Here is a 13,829-nt window from a genome sequence, read left to right as displayed (position 1 = left end):
AAATACAATTAGCCCAAATAAAGGGCCTCAAGTTGGAAGTACAATCTGAGCTGTTGTTTCTCTAAACGATTTAGGAGGCCGATCTTGCCTTTCACTAAGGCTGAGGTAGGGGATCTTGGGCTTAAAAAGGCTGCTGACCACTACTTTACAGTATAGGTGACCAGGGTTCAATTCCCGCTGCTTCCCATAAGATGTTTGTACATTCCTCCTGTGACCACACGGGTTTCCTCCGGGTATTCCAGTTCTCCCCCATAGTCCAAAAACGTACCGGATGGTAGGTTAATTAGTCATTGTAAATTGTCCCATGATTCAGCAAGGACTAAATTAGGAATTGCTGGGAGTTGCAGCTCAAGTGGCCAGAAAGGACAATTCCACACTGTATCGCAATAAAAAAACTATGTTCTAGCCCCTACCCTCCGTATGTATCTAGATCAGTTTCATCATCCAGGAGTGCTTCCATTCAGGTTAATCATCACTATTTGTATTGAAATGCAAATTATATATAAAATCCAGCAATTAACACAATTCCCCAAATATTTCTAACACAGCCTTAATCTCTTTACCTACAAAATCTTCAACTACTCCTAACAAATTCTGCATGTTATAATCATACATGTTAAAATGGCTTACTTATTTTAATAAACAGTAAATAAATATAGATTCAAGCCAATAAGGAAACAACTTTAGTTTACAGGGGGAAAAAAAGTTGCTTGATATATGAAAGAGAATAGCTCTTTCTTTTTGATGCCTTGCAGTACCAAGGCATAAAATTGTGGCTCATTTTATAAAGGTATTAGAAAGTGCTTAACAGTATATTAGTTTGTATTTTCAATGTTCCTTTAAGCACCGCAAAGCTGCTTAAGATGTGGCATGCCAAGCACCACAAATCTGTTGAAATGTTTAAGGGGCTAATTGAATGGTCATATAGAGAACTTTAATTGGTGCAACTTACTTAGATGTTTAGAACAATTTTATAGATGAGGCTAACAAAGTTTACCAGTTTCTGAAAGAGATCTCCAACACATTGATGGTGACTCCATTGTTGAACTCTGGGCAGCAGCCCATCATAGAACTCCTTGTGTATTTCGTAAAGCTCAGGAACCTTGAAGAAGATGGTCTCTATTTGTTGGTTGGTGAGAACAGGTTGAGATGTAGTGGCAGCTGCTTTAAGAGGCTTCATAGGCTACAACATAAAGATATAAAGTGAAGGCACTTGTACAAATACAACTTGTGGTTAATGAACTTCCAAGAAGTACAGAATCATCACTATAAAATGCCACAATGCAGGTGACAAACAACAGCAACTCTAATCAAGCAAGTAATTCAATTTATTTCTGTATACAATTCTGTTCTACTGCAATTGTTAATTGTTTTCATCCTCTGAGATTGATAGCTTTGTACAGAAAAAAAGTAATTACCAAGTTTTTCAAACTTCAATATAAACTAATTAGATTTATGGAAGTTTGGAGTGCTGTCAACTGGCCAAAAGTATCAGAAAAGGTATTAAAGCAAGTAGGGCAGAGATTGTTAAAAAGGTGAGGGAAGATAGCAAGCAAAAGTTTAACTTTTACATCATGGAAGGTCACAGTACAGCACACATATGATCGGTAAAACACAATAATAGAATTCTAGAAATCAACAGCAAAGGAAGACTTTGTATCCCCACTATATCATGTTGGTCAAAGAAAGGAGAGATTTGGTCAGATTTCATTTCCCAGTTCCTAGTGCATAGCACGTGAGGTTACTGCACTATAGAGATACTGCCTCCGCCTTCAATGTGGGTGTATTAGCTTTTGGTATAGAGACAATTACAGAACACAGAAACAGGCTTATTGGCCCAACTCGTCCATGCCACCCAAGATTCTCATTTGCCTGTATTTGATTGATTTGGCCTTTCCTATCCATGTACATATCCAAGGTACTTCTAAATGCTTTTATTGTACTTGCCTTAACCATTTCCCCTATCAGCTCATTCTATATACTGACCGCTGATGAAAACATTGCCCAACAGGTTGCTGTAAATCTATCCCCTCTCACTTCAAACCTAAGTCCTCTTGTACTTGATTCCGCAACCCTGGCAAAAAGACAGTGTGCATTAATTTTATCTATGCTACTTGTGATTTTATACACCCCTATTATCTAAGAAAGGATGTGCAGGCATTTGAGAATGTTTATGAGAATGACCCAGGAATGAAAGGGTTAATATTTGAGGGGCATTTGAGTGAACATGGAGAAGATGTTTCCTGTAATGAAGGAGTCTAGGACCAGTGTGCAGAGCTCAGAATAGGAGGACATCCATTCAAATAGAGACGAGGAGGAATGTCTTTAGCCAGAGGGTAGTGAATCTGTGGAAGTTGTAGCCACGGCTGGCTGTGGAGGCCAAATGATTGGGTATATTTAAAGCTGAAGTTGATAAGTTCTTGATTAGTAAGGATCTCAAAGGTTATTGGCAGGAGAATGGGGTTGAAGGGGAATAATAAATCAGCCATGATAGAATGGCAGAGTAGACTCAATGGGCCAAATCTGCTCCTATGCCTTGTCTTATAAGATTATCCTTCATTCTCCTATCTCCAGGGAATAAAGTCCCAATTTGCTCAATCTCTCTCGAGAACGTAATCCCTCAAGATCCAGTAACATCCTCATACATCTCCTCTGCACTCTTTCAGGCTTAAAGACGTCTTTCCTTTAGCAGGTTGACCAAAAATTAACACAATATTCCAATTGTGGCCTCACCGATATCTTATTCAATTTCAACATACTTCCCAGCTTTTATTTATTTTTTATTTTAGAGATACAGCATCGAGTAGGCCCTTCCAACTCTTTGCGTTATGCCACCCCAGCAACCCCTGAACAACCCCGATTTAACTCTAATCTAATCATGGTACAACTTACCATGACCAACTAACCTACCCAGTAAGTCTTGGGACTATGGGAGGAAACTGGAGCACCGAGGAAAGCCTGGGAGGACATACAGAGACACCTTACAGAGAATGATGGAGCCTCTACACAGACTGCCCTGACTGAAGGCCAGTGGGTCAAAGCACTCTTCACTTCCCTGTCTGCCTGTGACATGCCTTGCAAGAAAACATGCAATTGTACTCCTAGCCCCTCATTTGTCTTCTCAAAATAAAACATTTCACATTTATCCAAATTCATTTTCACATTCATTCCTCAGCCCACTTGTCCAGCTAATCAAGATCCCTCTAAAAATCCCGACAACCATCTTCACTGTCTAAAACACCACCTATTTTACTGTCACCTGCAAACTTACAATCCATGCCTGGTACATTCTCATCTAAGTCATCGATACAGATTACAAATAGCAATGGGCCTAGCAGCAACCCCTGGCGAACACCACTAGTCATGGGCTAACAGGCTGAAGAACAACTTCCACCTGTGTTTCCTATCATCACGCTAATTCTGTATCCAGTCAGCTAGCTCTCACTGGATCCCGTGTAATCCACCCGGCAGCTTAACAAAGTCCATATATACCCTCATCGAACTCCTTCAAAAAACAGTAAAGAAACTGTGATATATTTCTAAATCAATATGACATACACACTGGAGAGGAAGTTTTCTTTAGTGATTTCTCTATGTGCCTAAAGCCCTTGCCCTTCTTGGTGTTAGCTGTGCTGTCAGAACAGAGAGGAAATTGTGGCAGCACTGGCTGTGAGGAAATGTGATCTAAGCAACTTTGACCATGGAATGATTATTGGGAGTATCTCAGAGACTTCTGATCTCTTGGGATTTTCACACACCAGTCTCCAGAGTTTGCAGAGCTTGGTGTAAAAACAGAAGAACATCCAGTCAGCCGCAGTTCTGTGGGCAAAATCGGCCTTTTAACGAGAGAGGTCAGAGGAGAGACTGGTTCAAACTGACAGGAAGGCGACACTAACTCCAATAACGTGTTACAAAAGCAGTGTGCAAAACAGCATCTCTGAATGCACAATACATTGAACATTTAAGTGGATGGGCACATGGGGTTCCAGTCCTATACACAATGAAGTAGCCACAGTGTGTATACAGCCCTGCACTCTTGTACCTAATAAAATGGATGCCACTGCGTGAATACAGCCCTTCAATCATTAAAAACCATTGTTTATTACTTTGAACCAATTTTGAATCGAAATGCTCTGTATCTCATGAGCTTTCTGATTAATCTGCCGTGTGATTCCATCTAAATGCCTTGCAAAATCTATGAAAACAACATTAAATATGTTATTTCCCTGGTTCACCTTCTTAGAAACTTTACAGTTACGTTTAGTTAAATGAGACCTTCCTTCAAAGATACTGCCCAGAATAAACTACACATAACTAAAGGTTTAAAAGAATCTTCTGATTGTTTTCCAGTAACACCCAGACAACAGAGTTTGAAAAGAACTTAATTCCATACCAAGGAAGGTCTGGATAAATGAACTTGAAGAGAGAACAACGGTTTTAACTTGGAAGTAAAACAGAAATTTCATAAATAGCTTCCAAAAGTTTCCATGTTTCAAATTTAAAGTTAGAAATCACAAATACCCTTGTAACTTTGTAACATTTTTTTCTTTACTTTTCTTTGATGTTCCTCACAGGATCATGAATGGTTTGTTTCAACCCAGTTGTGGTGGTTTTGCAGCCACTAAGGGAACCACAGTCTCTGCCACAGGTTGGCCTTGACAGGTTTGGTGATTCCACTGACTATGGGGGATTTGGTTCAGCCTCAATGACTGGATTCAAGATTCTCAGTGCCACCTGGAATATTCCTCTTCCACTTTGGGCAGTCAACAGTGAGGGATTCCTAACAGTCAGGGGGAATTTAGCCTTTCTTCACAAAGCAGTAATCTCTTCCCATGAACTCAGAACAGAATGTGTGTTTTAGGTGCAGTACTGAAGATCTGGGAGGAGTTGAAACAAATAACCTGACTGGCTTTAAACAATGAAGCCTGAGAAGCATTTTCTGCGCCTGCTCCTCAGGAGTACCACCTTTCAAATTCCCACTCCTGCTTGACTGGACTATATCGTATTATTGAGTATTAACAAATTTGCTTTGTAGAAAAAGGAGAAAATACTTTACATACCAGTAAGAGAGCCTCTAAGTGACTCAGGTACGTTTCCTCGCTGGCTAAGATTCCAGATAGAACCCATTTTCGCATCTCCAACCCTTTCTCCAAATCAGGTTCACTCTGCAAGAAAAGACAAATATCAGCTCTCTATTGTAGTGCATATGGAAAAGCAGCTCATCTTCACAAAGTCAATTTGTTTCAAGTAAGGTTCTAAGTTAATAAATAAATATTCCATGACAATTTTTTAAGTTGCTACCTGTACTCAAGAGGTTATTTCAGTGGTGAAGGTGATAGTTGTAATAGTTTCTCAGGAAGCTCCGCCTCAAGGAGACAATATCTATTATCAAAGATCCCCGTATCACATTCTCCCAGCTACCACCAGGCAGAAGACACAGGAGCCTTAAGTCCCACACCATGAGGTTCAGGAACAGCTACTTCTTTTCAATGGTTCATTTCATGAAACAATCAGTAAAACCCTAATCACCACAATTATAGTAACACAATGACTATTTTGATAACTTTGTACTACAAGGACTGCTATATTTTTGTATTTTCTTGTAAAAATTGTGTATAATTTATGCTTATAGCTTTCTTTATAATGATGCTTATGTGATACTATACGCTTGTGTTGCTGCTGCCAGTAAGTTTTTCATTGCACGTGTGCAAACATCTCTTTAGCGTGAGACAAAAAACTCAACTTTGACTACATTCTAATATCTGCTACATATAATAACACTGATCAATGAAGCGAGTGCCTAAGCTGGACAGAAAGTCCTTGTTACACACGCAAAATGCTGGAAGAACTCAGCAGGCCAGGCAGCATCGGTGGAAAAAGAGTACAGTCGATGTTCTGGGCCGAGACCTTTCGGCAGGACTGGAGAAAAAAAGCTGAGGTGTAGATTTAAAAGGTGGGGGAAGGTGAGAGAAACACTAGGTGAAACCGGGAGGGGGAGGGATGAAGTAAAGAGCTGAGAAGTTAACTGGTGAAAGAGATACAGGGCTGGAGAAGAGAGAAATCTAATAGGAGAAGACAGAGGCCATGGAAGAAGGAAAAGGGGGATGAGCAGGGCAGGCAAGGAGATAAGGTGGGAGTGGGAAAAGGGGATGGAGAATGGTGAAGGAGGGGGCATTACCAGAAGTTCAAGAAATTGATGCTCATGCCATCAGGTTGGAGGTATCCCAGACGGAATACAAGGTGTTGTTCCCCCAACCTGAGTGTGGCCACATCACAACAGTAAAGGAGGACATATTGGAATGGGAATGGGAAGTGAAATTAAAATGGGTGGGCACTGGGAGATCCTGCTTCTTCTGGCAGATGGAACATCGGTGCTCAGCAAAGCGGTCTCCCAATCTATATCCGGTCTCACCGATATACAAGAGGCCACACTAGGAGGACTGGACATGAACATAACAGACTCACAGGTGAAGTGTCACCTCACCTGGAAGGACTGTTCGGCACCCTGAATGATAGGGAAAGAGGAGGTGTAGGGGCAGGTGTAGTACATGTTCCACCTGTATGAATAAGTGCTAGGAGGGAGATCCGATGTAGATTGGGAGACTACTTCACTGAGCACCTACATTCTGTCCACCAGAAGAATTGGGATCTCCCAGTGGCCACCCATTTTAATTCCACTTCCCATTCCCATTCTGATATGTTTATCCATGGCTTCCTTCACTGTCATGACCAGGTCACACTTAGGTGGAGAAACAACACCTTATATTCTGTCTGGGTAGCCTCCAACCTGATGACATGATCATTGATTTCTCAAACTTCCAGTAATACCTCCCCACCTCTCCTTCACCATTTTCCATTCCCTTTTCCCCTCTCACCTTTCCTCTTTACGTGCCCATCACCTGCCTCTGGTCTCCTCATCCCTTTTATTTCTTCCATTGCCTTCTGTCCTCTTCTATTAAACTCCAAATAGGATAATCCAAATAGGACATACATGGTAAATGGTAGGGCATTGAAGAATACAGTAGAACAGAGTGATCTAGGAATAATGGTGCATAGTTCCCTGAAGGTGGAATCTCATGTGGATAGGGTGGTGAAGAAAGCTTTTGGTATGCTGGCCTTTATAAATCAGAGCATTGAGTATAGGAGTTGAGATGCAATGTTAAAATTGTACAAGGCATTGGTAAGGCCGAATTTGGAGTATTGTGTACAGTTCTGGTCACCAAATTATAGGAAAGATATCAACAAAGTAGAGAGAGTACAGAGAAGATTTACTAGAATGTTACCTGGGTTTCAGCACCTAAGTTACAGGGGAAGGTTGAACAAGTTAGTTAGGTCTTTATTCTTTGGAGTGTAGAAGGTTGAGGGGGGACTTGATAGAGGTATTTAAAATTATGAGGGGGATAGACAGAGTTGACGTGGATAGGCTTTTTCCATTGAGAGTAGGGGAGATTCAAACAAGAGGACATATTTGAGAGTTAGGGGGCAAAAGTTTAAGGGTAACACGAGGGGGAATTTCTTTACTCAGAGAGTGGTAGCTGTGTGGAACGAGCTTCCAGTAGAAGTGGTAGAGGCAGGTTCGGTATTGTCATTTAAAATAAAATTGGATAGGTATATGGACAGGAAAGGAATGGAGGGTTATGGGCTGAGTACAGGCCAGTGGGACTAGGTAAGAGTAAGTGTTCGGCATGGACTAGAAGGGCCGAGATGGCCTGTTTCCGTGCTGTAATGGTTATATGGTTAACACAAAGGGAAGGAAAAAGACTAGAAGATAAAGTACTTGATTGTAAAGGAATCATATTCACAAGAGACTGCAGATGCTAGAACCTGGGGCAAAAAATAAACTGTTGGAAGAACTCAGCAAGTCAGGCAGCATCTATGGAGGCAGATAATCAACATGTTTTGGGACTGAGAGTTCAGAGGGAAGTTATCTTATATACAAAGTGAGAGGCACTGTGATAGGTGATTGATGTAACACAATGGGAGCAGTGGGAGTGGTGAGATGTGATGGGTGTGATAGCCAATTGGCAGAAGGTAAGCAAAGAGGCTTTCAGGTGATAGGTGGAATCAGATCAGAGAGGGATGATTCGTGGATGGTAGCAGGTGGTAGGGAGTTATAGGAAAGAGAGAAGGAACTCAGTTGGATAGATATGTAGGTGATGGGCAGATAAAACTAGGTGGTGGAGAGTAACAAAGAAACGAAGGGAGGGGAAAACCTGGGTGAATTGGTGTTAGTGGAAAAGAATACAGAAGATCTGGGTAACCTGAATTTGTAAAATTGAATTTTCACACAATAGGCTGCACAAGTTGGAAATGAAGCATTGTTCTTCCAGTATGCATTTGGTCTCACTGTGGCGAAAGACCAGCACAGAGAGGTCAGGGTGGAGTTGGACTGAGTGTGGAAGGGGATTTGAAATGACATGCAGCTGGAAACTCAAGGCAATAACTGCAGAAAGAGCACTGGTGCTCCTTAAAGCAATCAGAGCCAACGCCCGGCCTCCCTGATGGAAAGGTCACTGAATGCAACAGACTGACGGGGAAGGTGCACACAAATCTCTGCCTCTCTGGATGATGGTGGGAGAGAGGAGACAAGTGTTACACCTCCTACAATTTCAGGGGAAAGTAATTCGGGAGTGGGAGGGAAAGGAGTAGATGGGAAGGGATGGTGAAATCCTGGACAGAGTGATCCCTACAGAAAACAGAAGGGTGGGGTAGATGGGACAGTTGTTGGATCCTGCTAGAACTGGCTGAAACAGTGCAATTTTATATCTTGGATGCAGCAGCTAATGGGGTGAGAAGTGAGGGCCGAGGGAACTCTGTCTGTATTCTGTCCAGGGAGACAGGAGATGAGCGCAGGACTTGTGAACTCTGGCAGAGGGGAAGCCACATTTTAGGAAGCTGGAGGACTAAGGCAAAAAGACTCATCTTCAGAACAGAGACAGAGAAACTAAGGAATTAAGGATGGTCTGCCTATAGAGTGGGAGGAGGTGTAGTCGAAGTAGTTACTGTACTATATTCTGTCGGACTGGGTATATATACATATGGTTCTCGTGAACAAGATCAGCCCAATAGGCTTTCTACTATGCAACATTAACCTGATGGAAATCATTGCGAAAAATTTCCTAGTGTTGAGGCAATTGAAATATATAGCACTATCAAAGAGGTTTAATACACACCAGTTTTCTCATTTTTCCTGTTCTGTGAAGGGCTCCAGACCTGAAACAATAATACTGTTTCTTCTCTGCATTCTGAAATTTTATGCCCCGTAGATTTCCAACACTGACAATTGTTTGCTTTGATTGTGCTTTAATTGGTATTGTTCTCAAAATGAATTTGTATTAATGCAGATTCCCTGCATAAAACATAAAGTCAGATCATTTTCACCAGCTGAGCTGTACAGATAAAACCATCACTGTAGAAATCTAATAACGTCACACTCTTGGAATTTGGTGTCCCAAAGACTGAGCCATACACCTGACCATCATTATTTCGAAACAGTGAAATACCAGATTATTGGAACCACACTCTCACGACCCACTGAGTGAAGACGTTTCCCCTTATATTTCCCTTAACCTTTCACCTTTAACCCACATCCTCTAGTTGTAGTCCCAATCAACCTGGATGGAAAAAAGCCTGCTTGTATTTACCCTACCTATACCCCGATAATTTTGAATACTTCGATCAAATCTCCTTCAATCTTCTTTGTTCTAAGAAATACAGACCAAACCTACTCAATCTTTCCTAAGAACTCAGGTGCTCCAGACCTGGCAGCATCCTCGTGAATTTTCTCTGTAATCTTTCAGCCTATTTACATTTTTTCGATAGGTGGGTGATCAAAACCGCACACAATACTCCAAATTAGGCCTCAGCAACGTCTTCTGCATCCCATCAGGACAATAAACACACACAAAATGCTGGAGGAGCTCAGCAAGCCAGGCAGCATCTACTGAAAAGAGTATAGTCGACATTTCAGGACAATACACAATACATTGATTTATGAAGACCAATGTGTCACAAATATTCTTTACAGCCCTATCTACATGTGATGCCACTATCAATAAATTATGGACCTGTATTCCTAGATCCCACTGTTTAACCACACCCCTCAGTGCCTTACCATTCACTGTGTAAGACCCACCCTGGTTGGTCATATCAAAGTGCAAAATCCCACACTTGTCTGCATTAAATTCCATCTGCCATATTTCCAACTGATGAAGATCCCGCTATAAGCCATGATAGCCTTCCTCGCTGTCCACTACATCCCCAATCTTGGTGTCATCCGCAAAATTGCTGATCCAGTTAACCACATTATCATAAGAACAAATAATAGGAGCAGAATTAGGCCATTCAGCCCATCGAGTCTTCTCTGCCATTCCATCATGGCTGATCACAGATCCCACTCAACCCCATACACTCGCCATATCCTTTGAAGCTCTGACCAATGAGAAAACTATCAACTTCCGCCTTAAATACATGTGTTCCACCCCCTTTACAAAGGTAGAGTGTTCCTATGAAACTTTTCTTAATCCGAAATAGTGTAAAGCGACCAACCATTAATTGATATGGGGAAAAAAATTTTAAAAGTGAAAATTCTGTTTGTAATGTGAAAGCAGGTTACTAATGTAGGTCTTTTGTAAAAGCGAAGTGGCATAAAGCGAACACTCGTAAAGTGGGGCACCTGCATGTCCACAGACTTGGCCTACACCAGTCTGTGGCAGAGCATTCCACAGATTCACTACTCTCTGGCTAAAAAATTTTTTCCTTACCTCTGTTATAAAGGGTTGCCCTTCAATTTTGAGGCTGTGCCCTCTAGTTCTGGATACCCCCACCATAGGAAACATCCTCTTCACATCCACCTGATCTAGTCCTTTTAATATTCAGTGGGTTTCAATGAGATTTCCACCCCCCCCCCATATTCTTCTAATTCCAGTGGGTACAGGCCCAAAGATGCCAAATGCTCATCATAAGTTAGCCCCTTCATTCCAGGAATCATCCCCATGTGCCTCCTCTGGATCCCCTCCAATGACAACACATCCTTTCTGAGATATGGGGCCCCAATCTCTAAGTGCAGCCTGACTAGTACCTTATAAAGCCGCAGCATTACCTCCTTGATTTTGATATTCCATTCCCCTTGAAATAAAAGCCTAATTGCATTTCCCCTCTTTACCACAGACTCAACCTTTAAACTGACCTTCTGGGAGTCATGCACAAGGGCTCCTAAGTCCCTCTGCACCTCTGATGTTTGAACCCTCTCCCCATTTAGATAATAATTTTCTTTATTGTTCCTTTTACCAAAATGGATTAGCAAACATTTCCCAACACTGTTTTCCATCTGCCATTTTTCTGCCCATTCTTCCAATCCTGCTGCAATCGCATTGCTTCCCCAGCACTACCTACTGCTCCAACTATCCCCATATTATTTGCAAACTTTGCCACAAAGCCATCAATTCCATTATCTAAAGCACTGACAAACAATATGAAAAGTAGCGGTTCCAATTCTGACACCTGATGAACACCATGAGTCACTGGCAGCCAACCAGAAAAGGCTCCCCATTATTCCCACACACTGCCTCCTGCCTGTCAGCCGTTCCTCTACCCATGCCAGTATCTTTCCACATCATAGATTTTATCTCAAGCAGCCATGTGGGTGACATCTTATCAAATGTTTTCTGAAAATCCATGTAAATGACATCTCCTTTGTTTACGCCGCTTGTTATTTCCTAGAAGAGTGCCAACAGATTTGTCAGACAGAATTTCCCTTTATAGAAACCATGCTGACTTTGATCACCATTGTCCAAGTACCCCAAAACATCATCCTTAATAATAGATTCCAACAGTTTCCCAACCACTAACTAGCATATAATGTCCTTTCTTTTGCCTTCCTCCCTTCTTAAAGAGTGGAGTGACATTTGCCATTTTCCAGTCCTCTGGGACCATGCCAGAATCAAGTGATTCTTGAAAGATCATGACCAATGCATCCGTTATCTCTTCAGCAACCTCTCTCAGGACTCTGGGATGTCGTCAACCTGGTCCAGGTGACTTATCCACCTTAAGACCCGTGAGATTACCTAGCACTCTTCCCTTTGTAATAGCAATGGCACTCACTCCTCTCTGACAGTCATGGCCCTCTGGCTCACTGTTAGTGTTTTCCACAGTGAAGACTGATGCAAAGTACTCATTAAGTTAATCTGCCATTTCTTTGTCCCCCATTACTACCTCACCAGCATCATTTTCCAGTGGTCCGATATCAACTCTCACCTCCCTTTTACTCTTTATATAACTGAAAAAACTTTATATCCAACTTTATATTATCGGCCAGTTTGCCCTCATATTTCATCTTTCCCTTCTTATAGCTTTTTAAGTTGCCTTTTGTTGGGTTTTAAAAGCTTCCCAATCATCCAATTTCCCATTCACTTTTGCTACCTTATATGCCCTTTCCTTGGCTTTTATACAGTCTTAAAATCCGTTGTCAGCCACAGTAGCCTACTCGTACCACTTGAGGATAAGTTCTTCTGTGGTGCATACGTCTCCTGTGCCTTGTGAACGATTCCCATCTCTGCTCTACTGTCATCCCAGGCAGTTTGCTCCTCCAATCCACTTGGATACTGTCTCATGCCTGTCACTCCCTTTATTCCATTGCAACACTGATACATCTTTCTCATGCTTCTCCCTCTCAAATTTCAGCCATGACTCAGTGATACCCTCAACATCACACCGACCAATCTCTTCCACGAGTTCATCCACCTTATTCTGAACGCACCTTCAATCCTGCATTTTTCGCCCTTTTGAATTTTGCCTCTGTGGTACAATTTAACTCTTTGCTCTGCTCTAACTAATTCTGTCCCTTGCAATCCTTTTGCTTTTAACATACCGGAAGGATCCCTCAGGATTCCCCTTTACCTTGTCTGCTACAGCAACTTCATGCCTTCTTCTAGCACTCCTGATTTCTTTCTAAAGTGTTCTCTTGCATTTCTTATACTCCATAAGCACCTCATTTGTTCCTACCTGCTATGCACCTCCTTTTTTAATCATAACCAAGGCCTCACTATCTCTTGAAAACCAAGGCGCCCTACACTTGTTATCTTTACCTTTTATTCTGACAGGCACATACAAGGTTTGTGCTCCACTTTTGAAAGCTTCCCAATTACCAAGTGCATCTTTGCCATAAAACAGCATACCCCAATCCACATTTGCCAGATTATTTCAAAACTGGCCTTTCTCCAATTTAGGATCTCAAACCCTCGGCCCCACCTATCTTTTTGCATAGTCACTTTGAAACTATTTGGATTGTGGTCACTACATGCAAAGTGCTCCCCTACACAAACTTCTATCACCTGCCCTGTCTCATTCCCTAACAGCAGATTGAGTATCACACAAACTCTTGATGGGACTTCTACACACCGATGAAGGAAACTTCTCTGAACACATTTGACAAACTCTATCCCATCTAGTCCTTTACAGTATGGGATTCCCAGTCATTATGTGGGAAGTTAAAAGCACTTTCTATAAGAAACTTATGCTTCTTGCAACAGTCTGCGATCCGCTAAATCCCGATGATTTTTGGGTGGTAATGTATCCCCATGAACACGGTCATACCTTTCTTATTTCTCAGTTGCACCCATAACGACTCACTAGATGAGTTCTCCAGTCCAGCCTGACAGAGCACTGCCGTGACACTTTCCTTGACTAGTAATGCCACCCCTCCCCTTTTAAACCCCCCCACTAAAACAACAGAACCCCAGAATATTGATCTGCCAGTCCTGCAACCAAGTCTCACTAATGGCTACAATGTCATAATTCCAGGTGTTGATCCGTGCCCTGAGCTCATCTGT

General features: G+C 41.9%; 1 protein-coding gene across 2 annotated transcripts in view; it reads right to left on the bottom strand.

Annotated features, from left to right (window-relative positions):
• The window catches only part of LOC140732900 (breakpoint cluster region protein), a 381,893-nt gene that overhangs the window by 246,742 nt on the left and 121,322 nt on the right, over positions 1-13,829 (bottom strand). For both annotated transcript variants that reach the window (XM_073055571.1, XM_073055572.1), the window contains exons 3-4: positions 5,061-5,165; positions 998-1,183 (exon numbers count right to left, since the gene is read on the bottom strand). In XM_073055571.1, coding sequence (XP_072911672.1) covers positions 998-1,183; positions 5,061-5,165 — 291 coding nt within the window. The remainder of the gene's footprint in view (positions 1-997; positions 1,184-5,060; positions 5,166-13,829) is intronic.

This window comes from Hemitrygon akajei, chromosome 9, assembly GCF_048418815.1.
Source record: "Hemitrygon akajei chromosome 9, sHemAka1.3, whole genome shotgun sequence".
NCBI lineage: Eukaryota > Metazoa > Chordata > Chondrichthyes > Myliobatiformes > Dasyatidae > Hemitrygon > Hemitrygon akajei.
The sequence above is the reverse complement of the archived record's forward strand: the minus strand, read 5'-3'. Positions and strand labels throughout refer to the sequence as shown.